Genomic DNA, 20,606 nt, shown 5'->3' with positions numbered 1-20,606 from the left:
CAAAAGTGGAGATTTATAAAGAGAACTGCTTAGAACTTCCTGCTGATAATCTCAGGTCTGTATGTATGAAAACCAAACCTTTCAGGATCCTTTGACCAACCAAATGCAACCCATTTTTTTTTTAAAAAGTAAAGCAGTTCAAAGCAATTTGTAAGCAACCCTTTTTATTCAGCAACCCAACATTTTAATCAAACCATTATACATCTTTTAAAAAGGGGCACCTTACTAAAAATTGCTTCAGTTCACTTTATAGTGTTTGATTAGTTTTTTTTTTAAAAAGACAGGTTCCCAAAGATCGCAACTACTTTTGTGGATAGATTTCAAATATTAAGCTCAAGAACAGTGTTGGCAAGTCAATTATGGGCGAGTTTGTTTTCCCATTTCCAAGCATTGAGGAAGGATATGGCAATAATTTGTTCCACTGGACATGGGATTTTAATAATTATTGGGTCACCATGCTCGTATAACTTAAACAATTCACTTTTGTACAACTTAAGCAATTCACTTTATTGCAAACTTTAACTAATGGCATATTAATTTTAACAAGGTATATTTACATTGTATATTGGACGTACATCTGAAATAGGACAAATGAAAAATGTATCATACAACCAGAATAATCTGACAGTAAGAAGCCAATACTTTTTACATTTTGTACTTGCTTGCATGGTTAATGTCCATCCTAGCGCAGTATTAAAAAAAAGTTGCCATGTTTTCATGCAACTAAACATACAAACAATGCAAATGAAGATTGTCAAGACAGCAGAACAGATTATTTTCTCCTATTTGGCAGCCACAACCAAACAACATTGCTATTCCCAATGTTTTGGTTTGGAAACATTTCCTCCCCTCCCATCTTTTAGAACACTTAAAAAAAAATTGTATTCTGTAATCCTACCACAGTTTTAAATGATTGCTACACTGATAGGGATGCCTCAACATCCCAGCCTTCAAGTATTTGTGATCAGCTGTTTCAGAAGTTTAAGTGGTGAATCAAACATTGACAACTGAATTTGGATTTCAGTGCCCCAAAGCAGTTAGGAAGATCACAGAAAATTGCATTGCTTGGTTTGATGACTAGGTTTTCAAATACATTATGTGTAGAACTCTAAACCCAAGCTGTCATTTTTGTTTAAACCAGTGATGAAGTTGACAAAAAATATTCCATAGGCTTTGAATGTGTTAAGGTGCTTGAAGAGTCCGACAATATAGTTACTGCAGATGCTGCAAAGAACAGGCCACACAAACAGGTGAGTGCACATCTCATTTTACTTTCGTGGAACAGACACTATTTTCTAATGTGAAAGGATTCTTCCACAAATTCATCATGCATTACCATCATCTCTTTTCTGACTTAAACCAGTACCATAGGCACTTTGTCAAAACTGCCTTAGCTTAACCCAATACTAGCTGCCACTTCCATTAACAGTACAGTAAGATCCCAATGAATAAGGGTCAACCTGTCATTAACACTTTTTAAATCCCTGAATTTAAAAGCTAGAGTTAACCTCTCTAGTTGTTGTCATACTTTAGCAAAGTAGGGCTCTCCTCCACTCCTTAGAAGTTTATGCCAACAGAGCCACTTTTAGCCAACTGTTACATTAAGTGCTCAGTTATCAGTTCACCCTGATTAAGTTCTATTGACCTGGCAACTGAAATAAAGGGGGCATGTTAAAAACAAATCAGTTAGTTGGTTCAACAGAATTTTAAAAAACAGTAAAAATAAGATTGGTTTAAACCATTCAGGCAATGTACTGATGCAGACCTTTAGCAAAGAGAAACACACACAAGCCACATGCAATTCAAGGCTAATCTTCAGTGATCTTCACCTTTGCTTTCAACAATTTCTTGGTCTGAAAATGTAATATACAGAGGGATGAACAAGCTTATGGCTGTTCAGTGACATATCAAATGACCAACTAGTCCTCAGTAACAAATATGTTTAAACTCCGTATCAAAGAGCTTTCAATACCAATGTTCTCGAATTCAAGAAATGTTTACAAATAAAACCTGAAGCAAAGAGCCACTGTTGAACATTTACAATTAGATTTTTATCTAGCAATTGGTTTAATATAGGCAACTCGATCAAAATAACACTTTTACATTTGCATTTCACTTCTACAATTTACTCTGCCCACTTGGAAGAAACACTGAAAGTTAAAATTTTATACAAGATGAAAAAAAGTATGAAAACTTCTAAACACTTTGGTCACACTATGTGCTCCAATTGGTATACTTCAATTATATACGTCAGGTTTAAGTATACACATTTTTATAAAATACTCTACTCTTATAACCATTTAACTATGGCAACAATACTAATTATCATGTGAGTGGCAAGATATTTAATGGACTGATCATCCTGTTTATAAGAACATGTATTTGATACAAATGCACGCAAGAGTTCTTTGTATCTGCCAACATGTAATACCCTCATTTATACATTTCATTCAAACTCTTCTTTGCACATCCATCTTAAAAAATCTGATAAGAATATTGCTGGTCCTGATCCCATGTGAATTTAGTGCAGCAGTGACTGGCTTTGACAGGCCTAGGCCCAGTGCCTCCAGTGAACCCCACTGATACCCCTGGATAGTAGCTGCTCAGGCTGGAGTAGACAACAGCAGAAAGAATTAATCATGCAGGGCCATTAACTGAAGCTTCAGGTGATGGGACTTGTTGAGCTGCCCTAAAAAAACACACAAAAAGCAAATTTTCAGCAAGATGGGATGAAATTTTATACCCATGAGAAAAAGTGTCAAATTTGTGTTTAACAATAATAAACAAACATTTCTAGTTAGAGCAAAGGAAAAAGCAACTTTGTATAGTTAGCAATCAGTGACATTCATGCTATAAATTAGCTCTTTTCTTCCCTCACACATGGCGCACATATTGAAGACGAGATACAAGGAATTTTCATAACTTAAAACAGCCAAGCAGGAATTATATGTTTTTAAAAGTTAATTTAAATTATGGGGGAGATTACTAAATTGTCTAGGTAGCTTCTCAACTACAGGTTTTAGAGTTTCAGTCTCACAGATGCATGAGCATTAATTTGATCAGTTCTTTGCTATGCTGCTAGATGGAATGAAAGTGTATTATTGGGCCGTTTACATAGAATCTATAGCACAGAAACAGGCCATTTGGCCCAACTGGTTCATGCTGATGTTCACATTCACACAAGCCTCCTCCTACCCCACTCCCTGTATCCCTTTATTCCCTCCCCATGTCACGTATGCATCAAGCCTCTCCTTAAATGCTTTAATGCTATCTGCTTCAACCACTCCACGTGGCAGCGAGCTCCACACTCGGTGAAGAAATTCCACCTAAATTCTCTATTTGATCTGTTTGTGGCCATTTTATATTTATGCCCCCTTGTTCTGGATTCACCTACAAGTATAAACAGTTTCTCCACCACTACCCTATCAAAACCCTTCGGAATTGTACAGACCTCTATCAGATCTCCTCTTAGTATTCTCTGTTCCAAAGAAAATACAATTTCACAGCAGGTAACATCAGTGCTCTCTGTTCCAAACTGAAAACAGATGATCACCACCAGAACAGCAGTGTACCAATGTTAAGCTCTGCAAAACCTGGAGATGTTAACTCTAATTTTAGAATTTATAATTCTGGGGACATGAGGGGGAGAGATAGAAGGGCGAGGGAGATTATCTTTTTTAATCTTAAATTCAGACGGATTAATGATCATTCAATAATTGTATGCGATTATTGACAGATCCAACGTATTAACATAGCTGCTGAGCACCATCGTGCTGCAAAAAAATAGCAGGTGGAGGAATGGGAAATTATCAACTAGGATATTCAACTTTGAATATGTCTTCAAGAACTGCATTTTGGTTCATAAATTCATCCCATAAAACTCCATTGTAGACATAATAGCCTTTTCCAAATGTAGTAATAGTAGACAGAAAAATAGCTTACAACTTGAAATCCTTGTAGACACCAGAATAGACAATACTGAAGTCTTCAACTAAGGAAGGTTACTTCCTTTGTATAAATGATTTGGACAGGGGAATCGGAAGTACAATATCAAAATGTGTGGATGACACCAAATTGGGGGGGTATATTTAGTACTGAGGAAGAATGTGACAAAATACAAGACATTAACAAACTTGCAGAATGGGCGTGCAAATGGCAAATGAATTTCAATATAGATAAATGAGGTGGTGCATTTTGGTAGGAAAAATAAGGCCACCTACTCCTTGGAAATAAGAGTCTAATGGGGTAGAGATGCAAAGGGATCCAGGGGTACAGATTCGCAAATCATTAAAAGTAGCAACGCAGGTTAATAAAGTCATAAAAAGTGCAAGCAAAGCACTGGGATTCATTTCTAGACATAGAATTCAAAAACAGAGAAGTTAAATTAAATTTATATAGAACCTTGGTTAGACCACACTTGGGGAGTACTGTACACAGTTCTGGTCTCCATATAACAAAAAGGATATAGAAGTACTGGAGAAAGTGCAAAAAAGATTTACAAAGATGACACCAGAACTGAGAGAATACAACTATCAGGAAAGACTGAACAGGCTGGGGCCCGTTTCTCTAGAAGGGAAGACTGAGAGGTGACTTGATAGAGGTCTTTAAAATTTTGAACTGCCCCTTGAGTCTGCTCCGTCATTCACTAAGATTATGGCCAATCTTTTACCTCAACTCCACTTTCTCGCCCTATCCCCATATCCCTGGATTCCCTTAGTGTCTAAAAATCTATCGATCTCAGTCTTGAATATACTCAACAACTGAGCATCCACAGTCCTCTGTGGTAGAATATTCCAAAAGATTCACAACCCTAAGTGAAGAAATCTTTCCTCATCTCAGTCCTAAATGGATGACCCCTTATCTTGAGACTATGCCCGCTAGTTCTAGACTCTCGAGTCAGGGGAAACAGCCTCTCAGCATCTACCCTATCAAGCCCTCTAAGAATTTTATACGTTTCAATGAGATCACCTCTCAATCTTCTAAACTCCAAAGGATAGAAGCTTATTCTACTCAATCTCTCCTCATAGCACAACCTATCATCCCAGGAATCAATCCAGTGAACCTTCATTGCATCCCCTTTAAGGCAAGTATATCCTTCCTTAGGTAAGGAAACCAAAACTGAACACAGTAATCTAGGTGTGGTCTCACCAGAGCCCTGTATAATTGCAGCATGACCTCCTTACTTTTATACTCCATGCCCCTTGCAATAAAGGCTATCATACCATTTGCCTTCCTAATTGCTTGCTGTACCCTGCATGTTAACTTTCTGTGTTTCGTGTACTCAAATCCCTCTGACCAACATTTCTTAGTCTCTCACCTTTTAAAAAATATTCTGCTTTTCTATTCTTCCTACCAAAATGGATAATTTCACATTTCCCCACATTATACTTCATCTGCCACCTTCTTGCCCACTCATTTAATCTATCTATCTATATCCCCTTGCCTCTTTGCATCCTCCTCACAGCTTACTTTCCTACCTAGCTTTGTATGATGTGGAGATGCCGGTGATGGACTGGGGTTGACAATTGTAAACAATTTTACAACACCAAGTTATAGTCCAACAATTTTTATTTGAAGTCTACAAGCTTTCGGAGGCTTCCTCCTTCGTTTGACTTAAATTTTTTTTATAAATTGACGAATTACGCATTTTTAGAGCAAATTAGAGGCTTGGAGATAGCTTTGTATAGTCAGCAAACTTAGATACATTATACTCAGTCCCCTCATCTAAGTCATTGATATATATTGTAAACACCTGAGGCCCCGAGCACTGATCCTTGCGGCACCCCATTAGTTACAATCTGCCAACCCCAAAATGACCCGTTTATTCCTACTCTGTTTTCTGTCTGTTAACCAATCCCCAATCCATGCGAATATATTACCTCCAATACCATGAGTCCAAATCTTGTGTAACAACCTCTTGTGTGGCACCTTATCGAATGCCTTTTGAAAATCCAAATATACTACATCCATCCTGCTAATTAAACCCTCAAAAACTCAGAATTGTCAAACATGATTTCCCTTTCATAAAACAGTGTTGATTCTGCCTAATTATATTATGATTTTCTACCTGCCCGGTTACTACGTTCTTACTAATAGATTCTAGCATTTTTCCTACTACAGATGTCATACTAACTAGCCTATAGTTCCCTTCCCTCCTTTCTTGAATTTGGCAGTTTGAGGCAATTAGCATTGATGCATTTAAGGGGAAGCTAGACAAGTACATGAGGAAAGAATAGAAGGATATGTTAATAGGGGGAGATAAAGTAAGGTGGGAGGAGGCTGGTGTGGAGCATAAACAATGGCATAGACCTGTTGGGCCAAATGGCCTATTTTTGTGCTGCAAAATTCTATATAATTCTGTTATGCACTTAATGCAGCAATAGTGACAATCTCCAAGCCTCTAATTTGCTCTAAAAATGCGTAATTCGTCAATTTATAAAAAAATTTAAGTCACACTACGGTGACTCTTTCCTCTTGGATAACAAACTTGCCTTATCCAATGCAATCTTGATTACTTCTTAAACCAGTCAGTCCACATACCTCCAATTTAACCACTCGATTAAAAAGATGTGAATGAAGTATGTGAAATAATGGGTCGGATCTTGCTGGGAAAATAACAGCATGTTAATGACTTCCCCCCCCCACCCCGTTATTAATGTGCAAATCGGCCTGTAAGTTCAGGGGATTAAGAGATACGCCGTGAGTTGCGAATCTCCAGAACTTGCTGGTCAATTTACTGCCGTTTGCTTCACACAAACGGAATCTCACCCTTAGCCTCCCTGCTATTTTTAAGAACTTGCTGGATTTGCGCATTAATTGTCCTTTAAACTCGCCACAGAAAGTTAGGGCTGGAACTTAACAGCGCAAGTACCTTTTTAGCGACGTGATAATTGTTAATGCAATTCCAATCAACCTCTTTGCCCCTGCATGTAGTCAATTGTTGTTAGAGATTTAAAAACATTCTAATTTTAAATTTATTTCTTAGTTTTTTTCTCTAAATCTAATCTTTCCCTCTCTATTTATCTTTCTGTACCTGATTTAACTCGAATTCACCCTTCTTCTCTGTCGTTCCTCAGTTTCTTTCTCAATCCTTAAATCTCATTGGTTATGGGGATACACTATTGGTCCCGCTATTCACTAAGGTCCCTGATGCCCTGTTGCCCTCTCCACGCTGTTATAAGCTCGCACTTCTAGCAAGTCACGGCGCAAAAAATAAATTGAGCTCAAGAAAGGCCCATTATTTCAAGACTATCATAATATTTCATATATAAAGCACTTTATGTTACAGTGGGAAAGGGAAAAAAAAATCAGTTCCAGAACCCAGCTGTGCATTACATGCATTTTTAAAATTTAAACTTAAAACTACACTTGAAGGTATTTCTTTCGGGTAATATATTCCAGAATACCTGCAGTCACCAGCTAGAGAAAAATCAAGAAAAAGGGAATAGATACAAGCTCAAAATAAGTGAGTTTTGTATCTCATTGAGGAAAAGGACAGAGTTCACCAACAACCCTTACACAAATAAGGTCAAGGAATGTGAATTAGAAAAGCTGCTGCTGGACTAGATGACAGTGTCAGGGAGAGTAGTTAGCATTAAGAATTCAATAGCACATACCACAGAAATTAATCTAGTATGGGTGCAAAAGTCAATTCAACCTGGAAGCTTAAATTTATGAAAAGGAACAGTGTACACATCTAGAGGGGGCAAAACTTGACCTCCTCTTGGGAAATAAGGAAGGGCAGGTGACAGAAGTGTTAGTGAGGGATCACTTTGGGACCAGTGATCATAATTCCATTAGTTTTAAGATAGCTATGGAGAAGGATAGGTCTGGCCCAAAAGTTAAAATTCTAAATTGGGGAAAGGCCAATTTTGATGGTATTAGACAGGAACTTTCAGAAGTTGATTGGGAGAGTCTGTTGGCAGGCAAAGGGACGTCTGGTAAGTGGGAGGCTTTCAAAAGTGTGCTAACCAGGGTTCAGGGTAAGCACATTCCTTATAAAGTGAAGGGCAAGGCTGGTAGAAGTAGGGAACCTTGGATGACTCGGGAGATTGAGGCCCATTCAAAAAGAAGAAGGAGGCATATGACATGCATAGGCAGCTGGGATCAAGTGGATCCCTTGAAGAGTATCGAGATTGCCGGAGTAGAGTTAAGAGAGAAATCAGGAGGGCAAAAAGGGGACATGAGATTGCTTTGGCAGATAAGGCAAAGGAGAATCCAAAGAGCTTCTACAAATACATAAAGGGCAAAAGAGTAACTAGGGAGAGAGTAGGGCCTCTTAAGGATCAACAAGGTCATCTATGTGCAGAACCACAAGAGATGGGTGAGATCCTGAATGAATATTTCACATCGGTATTTACGGTTGAGAAAGGCATGGATGTTAGGGAACTTGGGGAAATAAATAGTGATGTCTTGAGGAGTGTACATATTACAGAGAGGGAGGTGCTGGAAGTCTTAAGGTAGATAAATCTCCGGGACCTGATGAAATGTATCCCAGGATGTTATGGGAGGTTAGGGAGGAAATTGCGGGTCCCCTAGCAGAGATATTTCAATCATCCACCGCTACAGGTGAGGTGCCTGAAGATTGGAAGGTGGCAAATGTTGTGCCTTTGTTTAAGAAGGGCGGCAGGGAAAAGCCTGGGAACTACAGACCGGTGAGCCTGACATCTGTAGTGGGTAAGTTGTTAGAGGGTATTCTGAGGGACAGGATCTACAGGCATTTGGAGAGGCAGGGACTAATTAGGAACAGTCAGCATGGTTTTGTGAGAGGAAAATCATGTCTCACGAATTTGATTGAGTTTGTTGAAGGGGTAACCAAGAAGATAGATGAGGGCTGTGCAGTAGACGTGGTCTACATGGACTTCAGCAAAGCCTTTGACAAGGTACCACATGGTAGGTTGTTACATAAGGTTAAATCTCATGGGATCCAAGGTGAGGTAGCCAATTGGATACAAAATTGGCTTGACGACAGAAGACAGAGGGTGGTTGTAGAGGGTTGTTTTTCAAACTGGATGCCTGTGTCCAGCGGTGTGCCTCAGGGATCGGTGCTGGGTCCGCTGTTATTTGTTATTTATATTAATGATTTGGATGAAAATTTAGGAGGCATGGTTAGTAAGTTTGCAGATAACACCAAGATTGGTGGCATTGTGGACAGTGAAGGTGGTTATCTAGGATTGCAAAGGGATCTTGATAAATTGGGCCAGTGGGCCGATGAATGGCAGATGGAGTTCAATTTAGATAAATGTGAAGTGATGCATTTTGGTAGATCGAATCGGGCCAGGACCTACTCCGTTAATGGTAGGGCGTTGGGGAGAGTTATAGAACAAAGAGATCTAGGAGTACAGGTTCATAGCTCCTTGAAAGTGGAGTCACAGGTGGATAGGGTGGTGAAGAAGGCATTCGGCATGCTTGGTTTCATTGGTCAGAACATTGAATGCAGGAGTTGGGATGTCTTGTTGAAGTTGTACAGGGCATTGGTGAGACCACACTTGGAGTACTGTGTACAGTTCTGGTCACCCTATTATAGAAAGGATATTATTAAACTAGAAAGAGTGCAGTAAAGATTTACTAGGATGCTACCGGGACTTGATGGTTTGACTTATAGGGAGAGGTTAGACAGACTGGGACTTTTTTCCCTGGAGAGTAGGAGGTTAAGGGGTGATCTTATAGAAGTCTATAAAATAATGAGGGGCATAGATAAGGTAGATAGTCAAAATCTTTTCCCAAAGGTAGGGGAGTCGATAACGAGGGGGCATAGATTTAAGGCGAGAGGGGAGAGATACAAAAGGGTCCAGAGGGGCATTTTTTTCACTCAAAGGGTGGTGAGTGTCTGGAACGAGCTGCCAGAGGCAGTAGTAGAGGCGGGTACAATTTTGTCTTTTAAAAAGCATTTGGACAGTTACATAGGTAAGATGGGAAGAGAGGGATATGGGCCAAGTGCAGGCAATTGGGACTAGCTGAGTGGTATAAACTGGGCGACATGGACATGTTGGGCCGAAGGGCCTGTTTCCATGTTGTAACTTCTATGATTCTATGATTCTATCTAGACAACAGTGGAACAGACAACATCTAGCTATCAGAAGGAGACATCCAAAAGGAGCATGGAAAGTGTAACTGGGAACACGAATGAAACTCCAATTAATTTTGACAGACTTGCAGATAGAATTATGGCCCCATGATGAGTCTGTCCATGTTGGTGGTAACTGGCCATATGTACAGCTTTATCATGGTGCTGGTCTGCATGCTTCTAAGTTGAAAAGAGTTATTTTTAAATAGAATTCAAGCTCTGGACTTTGAGCAACTGGAAAGAGTCGATCCTGCTATGCCACTCAGTGTAAATGCTTAATTGTCAGTGCTGTATCACTCAAAAATTAAAATCTACAATTGTGCTATACATAAACAAAACTAGTGTTATTAGTCCAGTAGGTTGCCTAATGGGTTGCTGTACCAACGAGCTTGTGTCAGAAGGGTAGGAATGCCATGAGGTGAGTATCCACATCCACAATTCTCCAATATTAGTGAAACACCAGGGCCCTGTCCAAGTAACCAGCACCAGAATCACATTTGCTGCTCAGGAAGTTGGAACGGCGAGGTTAATTTTTCCATTAATAATGGTTACTTTGTTCAGGAATAAACAAAAATTTATTTTCTCTGTTGTCATGTAGTTGATATAAACCCATGCACTATTGAAATATATTTGCAGATATGCAAATGACTTGCATATCTGTCTTGTAATTACATCATTACAGTATAATGGCATATAATGGGTTTATCCCCAAATGTATTCTTGGGATGTATAACTAAAAAAATTACATAACCAATTATATTGAAACACTCAGAACAGGGAAATATTTACATACAATAGGAAAAAATGGGCAACTTGCTCACATCACAGTGCCAGCTGAAATGCATGAGCCACTCTAATTAAGTGAGCAAGGCTTTCTTATTAACTTTCTACACCAAAAAAACAAAAAGCACTATAGCACTCACTTGCACTTCTACCATACAAATAATGGGCTCAGAATGTGGATACTAGTTTAATTCTATTATGCATTATATGCTACATAGAAACTTTTCCCTGGCAATTTAAAAAAAAATGATTTTTGCTTTAGAATAAGATTCCCATGTTTCCTAATAACAATCAAGGGCTAAGATTAAGATTGTCTTAAGCGATCCATTCTCATAATTTAAACCAATGCAATAAATAATTTTCCATTTCTGGAGTTATTCAATATCCTAGTCAATTTAGTTTGTTAGGTGAAAGAATCAAACTCTACTTCCAATGGACATACATACCATAGTACAAATTAATAGTTTGCCTCTGCTCAGAAAGGAGGCAATGTCATACTATTGCATGTTTTAGGCTTTAATACTAACAGTGTACTCAATTCTTGTTTGATAATGCACTACTAATCGCCAGATATGACAGATAGATAATGCATTGTGCTCCAGTCATTTACACAATGAGTGCACACTGCATTGTCCACAAAAAATGTGGCAGGAAATCAGAAAATAAATACGCAGCATATAGCTTCAATATTGCTTTAGTATAACGCACAAACTACAGTGGAAGCTTACTTGACTTCTTCCATTGATGTCACATCATTAACAGGCCCATTCAAAGTGTCTTTTACTCGAGATTTTATATTCTCTTCAGAAGACTTCAAGCTGTTGATAGAATAGTTTGTGTTAAATGTGGAGACTAAACAGCAGTATGAAAGTGCATTGTAGGTGACACATATTCATCCTACTAACATAACCAATCTTTACTCTTAATAAACTGAAAATCATCTGCTTTTCATAGTAGGTACAGCACAGGAGGCGGCCATTCGGCCCATCATGCCAGGACCTGCTCTTTGAAAGAGCTATCCAATTAGTCCCATTCCCCTGATCTTTCCCCATAGCCCTGTATATTTTTTTCCCCTTCAATTAATCAGAAAGGTTACAGCACAGAAGAAGGCTATTCAGTCCATCGAGTCCACACCGGCTCTATGTTAGAGGAATCCAGCTAGTCCCATTCCCTCGCCCTAACCCCATAGCACTGCAATTTTTTTTCCTTTCAAGTACTTATCCAGTTCCCTTTGAAAGCCATGATTGAATCTGCCTCCACCACCCACTCTGGCAGTGTATTCCAGATCCTAACCACTCGTTGTGTAAAAAAGTTTTTCCTCACATGGTTCTTTTGCCAATCACCAATCTACATCCTCTGGTTCTTGACCCTTCTGCAAATGGGAACAGTTTCTCTCTATCTACTCTGTCTAGACCCTTCATGATTTTGAATACCTCCATCAAATCTCCTTTCAACCTTCTCTGTTCCAATGAGAATAACCCCAGCTTCTCCAGTCTATCTCCATAACTAAAGTCCCTCATCCCTAGAACCATTCTAGTAAATCTCTTCTGCACTTTAAGGCCTTCACATCCTTCCTAAAGTGCAGTGCCCATAATTGGACACAATACTCCAGTTGTGGCCCAACCAGTGTTTTATAAAGGTTCATCATAACTTCCTTGCTTTTGTACTCTATGCCTCTATTTATAAAGCCCAGGATCCCTTATGCTTTAACTGTTTTCTCAACCTGCCCTGCCACCTTCAATGATTTGTGTACATATACTCCCAGATCTCTCTGTTCCTGTACCCCTTTTAGAATTGTGCCCTTTAGTTTATATTGCCTCTCCTCATTTTTTCCACCGAAATGTATCACTTCGCATTTTTCTGGGTTGAATTTCATCTGCCACATGTCCGCCCATGCCACCAGCCTGTCTATATCCTCTTGATGTCTATCACTATCCTCCTCACTCACTTCCAAGTTTTGTGTCATCTGAAAATTTGGAAATTGTGCCCCGAACACCCAAGTCCAAATCATTAATATATATCAAGAAAAGCAGTGGTCCTAGTACCGACCCCTGGGGAACACCACTGTACACCTCCCTCCAGTCTGAAAACCAACCGTTCACCACTACTCTCTGCTTTCTGTCCCCTAGCCAATTTTGTATCCACGCTGCCACTGTCCCTTTAATCCCATGGACTTTAATTTTGCTAACAAGTCTATTATGAGGTACTTTTAAAAGGCATTTGATAAAGTCCATACACACAATATCAACCACACTACTCTTATCAACCCTCTCTGTTACTTCAAAGAACGCAATCAAGTTAGTCAAACACAATTTTCCTTTAACAAATCCGTGCTGACTTTCATTTATTAGCCCATACTTTTCTAAGTGCCAATTTATTTTGTCCCAGATTATTGTCTCTAAGTTTCCCCACCACAGACGTTAGGCTGACTGGCCTGTAATTGCTGGGTTTATCCCGCTCCCCTTTTTTGAACAGGAGTGTAACACTTACAATCCTCCAGTCCTCTGGCACCATCCCGAAACCTAAGAAGGATTGGAAGATTGTGGCCAGTGCTTCCACAATTTCCACCATTACTTCCCTCAGTAACCTAGGATGTGTCCCATCTGGACTGGGTGACTTTTCTACTTTTGAGTACTGCCAATTTTAAAAATTTTTTTTTTTTTTAAAAAGTACCTCCTCTATTTTTATCCTATCCAATATTGCTGCTACCTCTTCCTTTACTGCTACAAGGGCAGCAACCTCTTCTCTAGTGAAGAAAGATGTGTAGTATTCAATTAGTGCCTCAGCCATGCCCTCTGCCTCTGCAAGAAGTTCTCCTTATTTGTCCCTAAACAATCCCATCCCTCCTTTGACTACCCTTTTACTATTTATATTTTTATAAAAAAACTTTTGGGTTCCCTTTTATGTTAGCTGCTAATCTGTTCTCATATTCTCTCTTTGCCCCTTTGATTCTCTTTTTTAGATCTCCTCTGTACCTTTTGGTACTGGTATATGCATATGACATTTAACACTTTACTGAAGCAAAAACAAAATCATAGAAACATAGAAAATAGGAGCAAGAGTAGGCCATTCGGTCCTTCAGGCCTGCTCCGCCATTCAAAATGATCATGGCTGATAGTCTAACTCAGTACCCTGTTCCCACTTTTTCCCCATATCCCTTGATCCCTTTAGCATTAAGAAACATATCTATATCCTTCTTGAATACATCTAATGATTTGGCCTCCACTGCCTTCTGTGCTAGAGAATTCCAAAGGTTCACCATCCTCAGTGAAGAAATTTCTCCTCATCTCGGTTCTAAATGGCATACCCCGTATCCTGAGACTGTGACCCCTGGTTCTGGACTCCCCAGCCATCAGGAACATCCTCCCTGCAGCTAGTCTGTCTAATCCTGTTAGAATTTTATATGTTTCGATGAGATCATCTCTCATTCTTCTAAACTCTAGTGAATATAGGCCTAGTCGACCCAATCTCTCCTCATAAGTCAGTCCTGCCATCCCAGGAATCAGTCTGGTAAACCTTCGTTGCACTCCCTCCATGGCAAGGACATCCTTCCTCAGATAAGGAGACCAAAACTGCACACAATACTCCAGATGCGGTCTCACCAAGGCCCCATACAACTGCAGTAAGACATCCCTGTTCCTGTACTCAAATCCTCTAGCAATGAACGCCAACATACCATTCGCCTTCCTAACTGCTTGTTGCACTTGAATGCTCGCTTTCAGCGACTGGTGTACAAGGACACCCAGGTCTTGTTGCACCTCCCCTTTTCCCAATCTATCACCATTCAGATAATAATCCGTCTTTCTGTTTTTACAACCAAAGTGGATAACCTCACACTTATCCACGTTATACTGCATCCGCCACGTTCTTGCCCACTCACCCAACTTGTCCAAATCACATTGCAGCCTCTTTGTATCCTCCTCACAGCTCACATTCCACCCCAGCTTTGTGTCGTCTACAAACTTGGAAATGTTACATTCCGTTCCCTCATCCAAATCATTGATATATATAGTGAATAGCTGGGGCCCAAGCACTGATCCCTGCGGTACCCCACTAGTCACTGCCTGCCACCCAGAAAAAGAACTGTTTATTCCTACTCTGTTTCCTGCTGTCAACCAATTCTCAATCCATGCCAGTACATTACCCCCTAATCCCATGTGCTTTAATTTTACACACTAACCTGTTGTGTGGGACCTTATCAAAAGCCTTCTGAAAATCCAAGTACACCACATCCACTGGTTCGCCCCTATCTATTCTACTAGTTACAGCCTCAAAAAACTCCAGTAGATTTGTTAAGCATGATTTCCCCCTCATAAACCCATGCTGACTTTGTCCAATCCCGTTAATGCCTTCCAAGTGTTCTGTTATCACATCCTTTATAATAGACTTTAGCATTTTCCCCACTACTGATGTTAGGCTAACTGGTCTGTATTTCCCTGTTTTTTCTCCCTCCTTTTTCAAATAGTGGGGTTACATTTGCCACCCTCCAATCTGTAGGAACTGTTCGAGTCTATAGAATTTTGGAAGATGACCACCAATGCATCCACTATTTCCAGGGCCACTTCCTTTAGTACTCTGGGATGTAAATTCTCAGGCCCTGGGGATTTGTCAGCCTTTAGCCCCATTAATTTCCCTAGCACTATTTTTTTTTTACTAATACTGATTTCCTTCAGTTCCTCCCTCTCACCAGACCCTTGATTCCCTAACATTTCTTTATGTCCTCCTTTGTGAAGACAGAACCAAAGTATGTGTTCAATTGTTCTGCCATTTCTTTGTTCCCCATTATAATTTCCCCCATTTCCGACTGTACGGGACCTACATTTGTCTTCACTAATCTTTTTCTCTTTACATATTTATAGAAGCTTTTACAGTCAGTTTTTATGTTCCCTGCTAGTTTACTCTCATACTCTATTTTTCCCCTCTTGATCAATCTCTTTGTCCTTCTTTGCTGAATTCTAAACTGCTCCCAATCCTCAGGCTTGCTGCTTTTTCTGGCAATTTTATATGTCTCCTCTTTGGATCTAATACTATCCCTAATTTCTTTTGTAAGCCACGGTTGAGCCACCTTTCCTGTTTTATTTTTGCGCCAGACAGGAATGAATAATTGTTGTAATTCCTGCACACGTTCTTTAAATATTAGCCATTGCCTATCTACCGTCATCCCTTTTAGTAAAGTTCCCCAATCTATCCTAGCCAACTTACACTTCATACCTTCGTAATTTCCTTTATTTAGATTCATAAATCATTCCAGTATAAAGGTTATGTGCAGAGAAAAAAAGTGAAATGGTACAATTCTTGCTGTGGTATAATTAATAGTCACACTGTACTATATAAAGCAAAAGTCCTCTAGTATTCATCTTTGCAGCTGCAGTTGTGTTAACTGTGATTGGTTAGCTCTGAAAAACCTTGGATTTCCCCCGAGCATTGTTTCCATATAAAAAATAAGTCATGTGCAGCATCAATGCCCCACTGTTCTGTGCTGAAACTATGTTCCTCATGCCAGTTAAGAGGGATTTCAATAGACCACAATTAGAAGTTCTTTGTTAATTCAGAAGCACAGGTAATTAGGATGCCAATTACAGCTTTAAACTAAAACTGAATATAGTAGAAACAAAGCTGATGTAGCAAAAAGCACTAGATTCAAGCGTGCTTGCACACCCTATTTACAAAGCAATGGTTCCCTTTTGTGTAAGCAAACTAGTAAACTACAAGTTAATCATTTGAAATCCGCATACCCATCTGCTCGACAATCATTAGACTGTGATGTTGGAGTCACTTTTGGAGCTTCTGTGTTTTCTGGCAACACATATTTTGAAGAAACATCTTCAGAGGTAGACAATTTTACTTCCTCACTAAACAGAAAAAGACACATTGATCAAATACCCATAAAGTTTTCAAAGCAATAAAATACAAGTCCTATCATACAAGTGTTATGAAACTCACTCTCCAATCATGCAGTGTGTGAAAATCTTCACATGCAAATGGAAGAAAAGGATGAATAAGCGAATCAGCTTGCAGGCACTTTAAACTTTAATGTAGTATTTTGGATGTGGTCTCAAAATCATGCCATAATATGAAAAGAAATCTATGATCACATAAGGCTGCTTGTTTACACATACAGCATTTAGTTAATTTATACTTAATTGTAATACATACCGATAGGATTTCAACACTCTGAAGCCACAAGCACGAGAGAAAGAGAAAGGAAGCTTAAATTGTGAAAGACTCCAACTAATCTAGTATGACCTAATTTTTGATTTTCAAAAACGTTTCACACTCAAATGTTACTGAATACAGCTGCATTAAAACAACTGGTATACTTCTATTATACTGTAAGAAGCCACTATCTAAATATTTCCACCAAACACATCACTGAAGTTGGAGAAAACACAGGATATATCAAAAGTCTCATTACAAACAGAAAAGACCATTTTTTTTTACTGCAAGGAAAACTTTTAGTTTTATATCACAAAATGCAATATCCTAAAAGATAATTAGATCATAAACTAAATATACAACTGCAATAAATGGCAGACATTCACTTACTATGTGCTACTACAGAAAGTTCCAATTTCAGTTTTTATTTTTGACTTGTATGACAAAGCACATTTCAAATTCCTTTCCCCTCATCCAAATAAACCCCAGCGACAATATTTTAAAAACTGCATCCAAGTGACTTTTCATGTGCGGAAAGGTTACCGTTCCCTACTTCAACGCAATGATTCTGTGATATTAATATTTGCATCAGTAGTATTAATTTCAAAAACCATATATGAGACAAGATGATAAAAGTGAACTGTTCCTTTTACAAAACATTCAGGTCAATTACATGGATATATAAAAACAGCTTAGTTTTTGCATCAGCTGAAATTCAGGCATTATCCAGCTTTTTTTGGAAAAAAAAATCATTGTACTTGCACTGCTACAGTTCTTGCACTATTTATGCAGAGGTGTAAGAGGGGAGCACGCAGTTATTCTAGCTGGGTTGTGTACATTCAAACGCATGGATAAAATTTATGAACTTCCTGTACTGGTACTAATCTTTTACTGAATTGAAAGCCAACTGTTCCATCAATTCTTTTCAAATCAGCAGATAATAGAAAGACAGGTTTCTATTCTGCCAAGTGCTTTTGAAAAAGTAAACTGACTGCAGTACAGTTGATATTTAAAAAATTGAGTTACAGTATAGCTGATACTCAGAATTGAGCTGCATTACATTGTACTTCCAGTACCAATACATCGCTAGATATGAGATTTAATGTATTTTTCACACATAAAATGTAATATTTTAGCTAGGTATAGCATGAAACAGAACATGCACAACAGCATCTGCAACACAAAGTAATATTGTCTGAATGATATATATATATATATACACCTACAATTTTCCTTAAAGACCTAGGGCCCATCCAAAAGTAGAGAGGTGATGTTAAATTTATATAGAAACTTGGTTAGACCACGTATGGGAGTACTGTGCAGAGTTCTGGTCCCCATACTACAAAAAAGATATTGAAGCGCTGGAGGAAGTGCAGAAAACATTTACAAATGTTATCAGAATTGAAATGATGCAACCATCAGGAAAGATTGAGCAGGCTATGGCTTTTTTCACTGGAAAACAGAAGACTAAAAGGGAGACCTGATAGAGATCTTTAAAATTATGAAGGGGTTCAATAGTGTGGATGTCAAGAAACAGTTTCCACTTGTTGACGAATCCAGAATAAGGCGGCATAAATGTAAGATAGCCACTATCAGATCAAATGAAGAATTTAGGAATAATTTCTTTACACCTAGTGGTAAGAATATGGAACCCACTGCCACATGGAGTGGTTGAAACAGATAGCATTGACACATTTAAGGGGAGGCTTGATGTATACATGAGGGAGAAGGGAAGAGAGAGATATGGGGGCAGGGAGAGAGGGGGTAATTGAAGTGGGAGAAGGCTCATGTGGAGCATAAACACTGGCAAAGACCTATTGGACAAAATGGCCTGTTTCTATGCTATAGATTCAATGTAATTCTATGTCATCCAGCTCAGAGAATGCTGTTATTCTCGTGGATGTATTAAATGTTTCAAATAGGTCTTCATTTGATTCCTCGGAGAAATCCACTGTCATAAAAATGCATTGAGAACAGTTTGGTGATGCAAGGTGCAGATATCTATTCAACTGTAAACTGCAAAACCTGAAGAAATGAGGGTAACAAGAAAATGTAAGACAAACAAAATTTGAATTTTAAAATGGAAAGGCCCCATGCATCAAAATTTAATATTCCACTTATGACAGATGTTTCTGTAACATTTATCACCCTTCAAATCTTCTACTTCTCTACATCATATAATTCATCCCCTTCCTCATCTTCAGTCAAAATCCAAATCAAATTCAATAAATCTAGGAAAGTTTGGAAAAATCATTTTGTAATGTCAGTAGTCAATACAAATATTACAGACAGCCACTGAAGTTTGTACATTAACCTTCATCGTAAGGAAGTGACTAAAACCATGAAATGCCCCAATTCAATTTTGTGGGGTTTTAAGTTGGGAATAGATGAAGAAAAATAGTTTACTGAATATTCAAAAATGATTCTGAATACAAGATCAAAACACAATATTTTGAGTGGTTTCAGTACACTCAACCTACCTTTTAAACACAGCAGTTTCAGTTTTGGCATCTACAGTAAGGCTAACTGTCTCCTTCATGGAGCCATTTGTAACTGTCTCTGTTACTTGGTCTGTAGACACCTCCTCATCCTCTCCATCAGACGAGTTGGCTTCTACATTTAATGTGGCTGACACTGCTCTCTGTTCCTTGCAGGCAAGCTGTGAGGTTGCAACGAAATCTGTAGTTTGAAGACAGGGTTAAAGATCCTTCGCGCTCCACAATAAGGCATATAGATGGAGATCACATTTGAAAACTTGGTTGACCATTACCTCTCATACAATGTACAATGCTGCAATTTGTGTTTTACTTTAAATGATTTGTTTAACATGTTAGCCCATCTGACAGCATAAGTACCAATTCTTTTTTTAAAAAACACTGATAGAGTACAATTTACTGAGAAGAATCATCAGAATATATAACACATGACATTTTAAAATCTGTATTAGGTTTTATTGTATTATATTTCCTTCCTCTAAGTAATCACATTTATTTTCACCTCTTGAAAACTGCAAACTGTTAAATTTTACTGGTTTTACAGGCAGTGGTACCAAAAAAGCTTTAGAACCCCAAGTTTGAATCAACTTTGTGACCAATGGTAGATATTAAGAGATAATCAAGGACACAAACATCTTCCTTTTGGGCATGAGCAGAATATTGCATCTTTAAAGATTGCTTCTGAGTAGACACTCAATCCAAAATTGATATTTTTTCATTACCTAGAGTTATACTTCTTGGGAAAAAATAGTAACTCGAGGTCTTTTTGTTCATGGAAGAATCAAGCTTAGACACTTTTGTCAGTTTGGTAGCCTTCCAGCAAACAAAAGTCATTGCAAACCCATCCAAGTAAGTTTGGAACTGGTTTCACAATTCTGAAAATCATGCAATGTCAAAAAACTTTCATGATGTGGAGATGCCGGTGATGGACTGGGGTTGACAATTGTTAACAATTTTACAACACCAAGTTATAGTCCAACAATTTTTATTTGAAATCTACAAGCTTTCGGAGGCTTCCTCCTTCCTCCGGTAAATGGAGGAAGGAGGAAGCCTCCGAAAGCTTGTAGATTTCAAATAAAAATTGTTGGACTATAACTTGGTGTTGT

General features: G+C 38.6%; 1 protein-coding gene across 3 annotated transcripts in view; it reads right to left on the bottom strand.

Annotated features, from left to right (window-relative positions):
• Positions 1–1,251: 1,251 nt before the first annotated feature.
• Positions 1,252–20,606, bottom strand: part of ppp6r3 (protein phosphatase 6, regulatory subunit 3) — a 115,224-nt gene continuing 95,869 nt past the window's right edge. For all 3 annotated transcript variants that reach the window (XM_067993999.1, XM_067994000.1, XM_067994001.1), the window contains exons 22-25: positions 19,486–19,684; positions 16,585–16,701; positions 11,578–11,667; positions 1,252–2,689 (exon numbers count right to left, since the gene is read on the bottom strand). In XM_067993999.1, the coding sequence (XP_067850100.1) occupies positions 2,638–2,689; positions 11,578–11,667; positions 16,585–16,701; positions 19,486–19,684 (458 nt within the window). In that variant the 3' untranslated portion in view covers positions 1,252–2,637. The remainder of the gene's footprint in view (positions 2,690–11,577; positions 11,668–16,584; positions 16,702–19,485; positions 19,685–20,606) is intronic.

Source organism: Heptranchias perlo, chromosome 12, assembly GCF_035084215.1.
Source record: "Heptranchias perlo isolate sHepPer1 chromosome 12, sHepPer1.hap1, whole genome shotgun sequence".
Taxonomy (NCBI): Eukaryota; Metazoa; Chordata; class Chondrichthyes; order Hexanchiformes; family Hexanchidae; genus Heptranchias; species Heptranchias perlo.
This window is presented reverse-complemented; position numbering and strand designations above follow the sequence as displayed.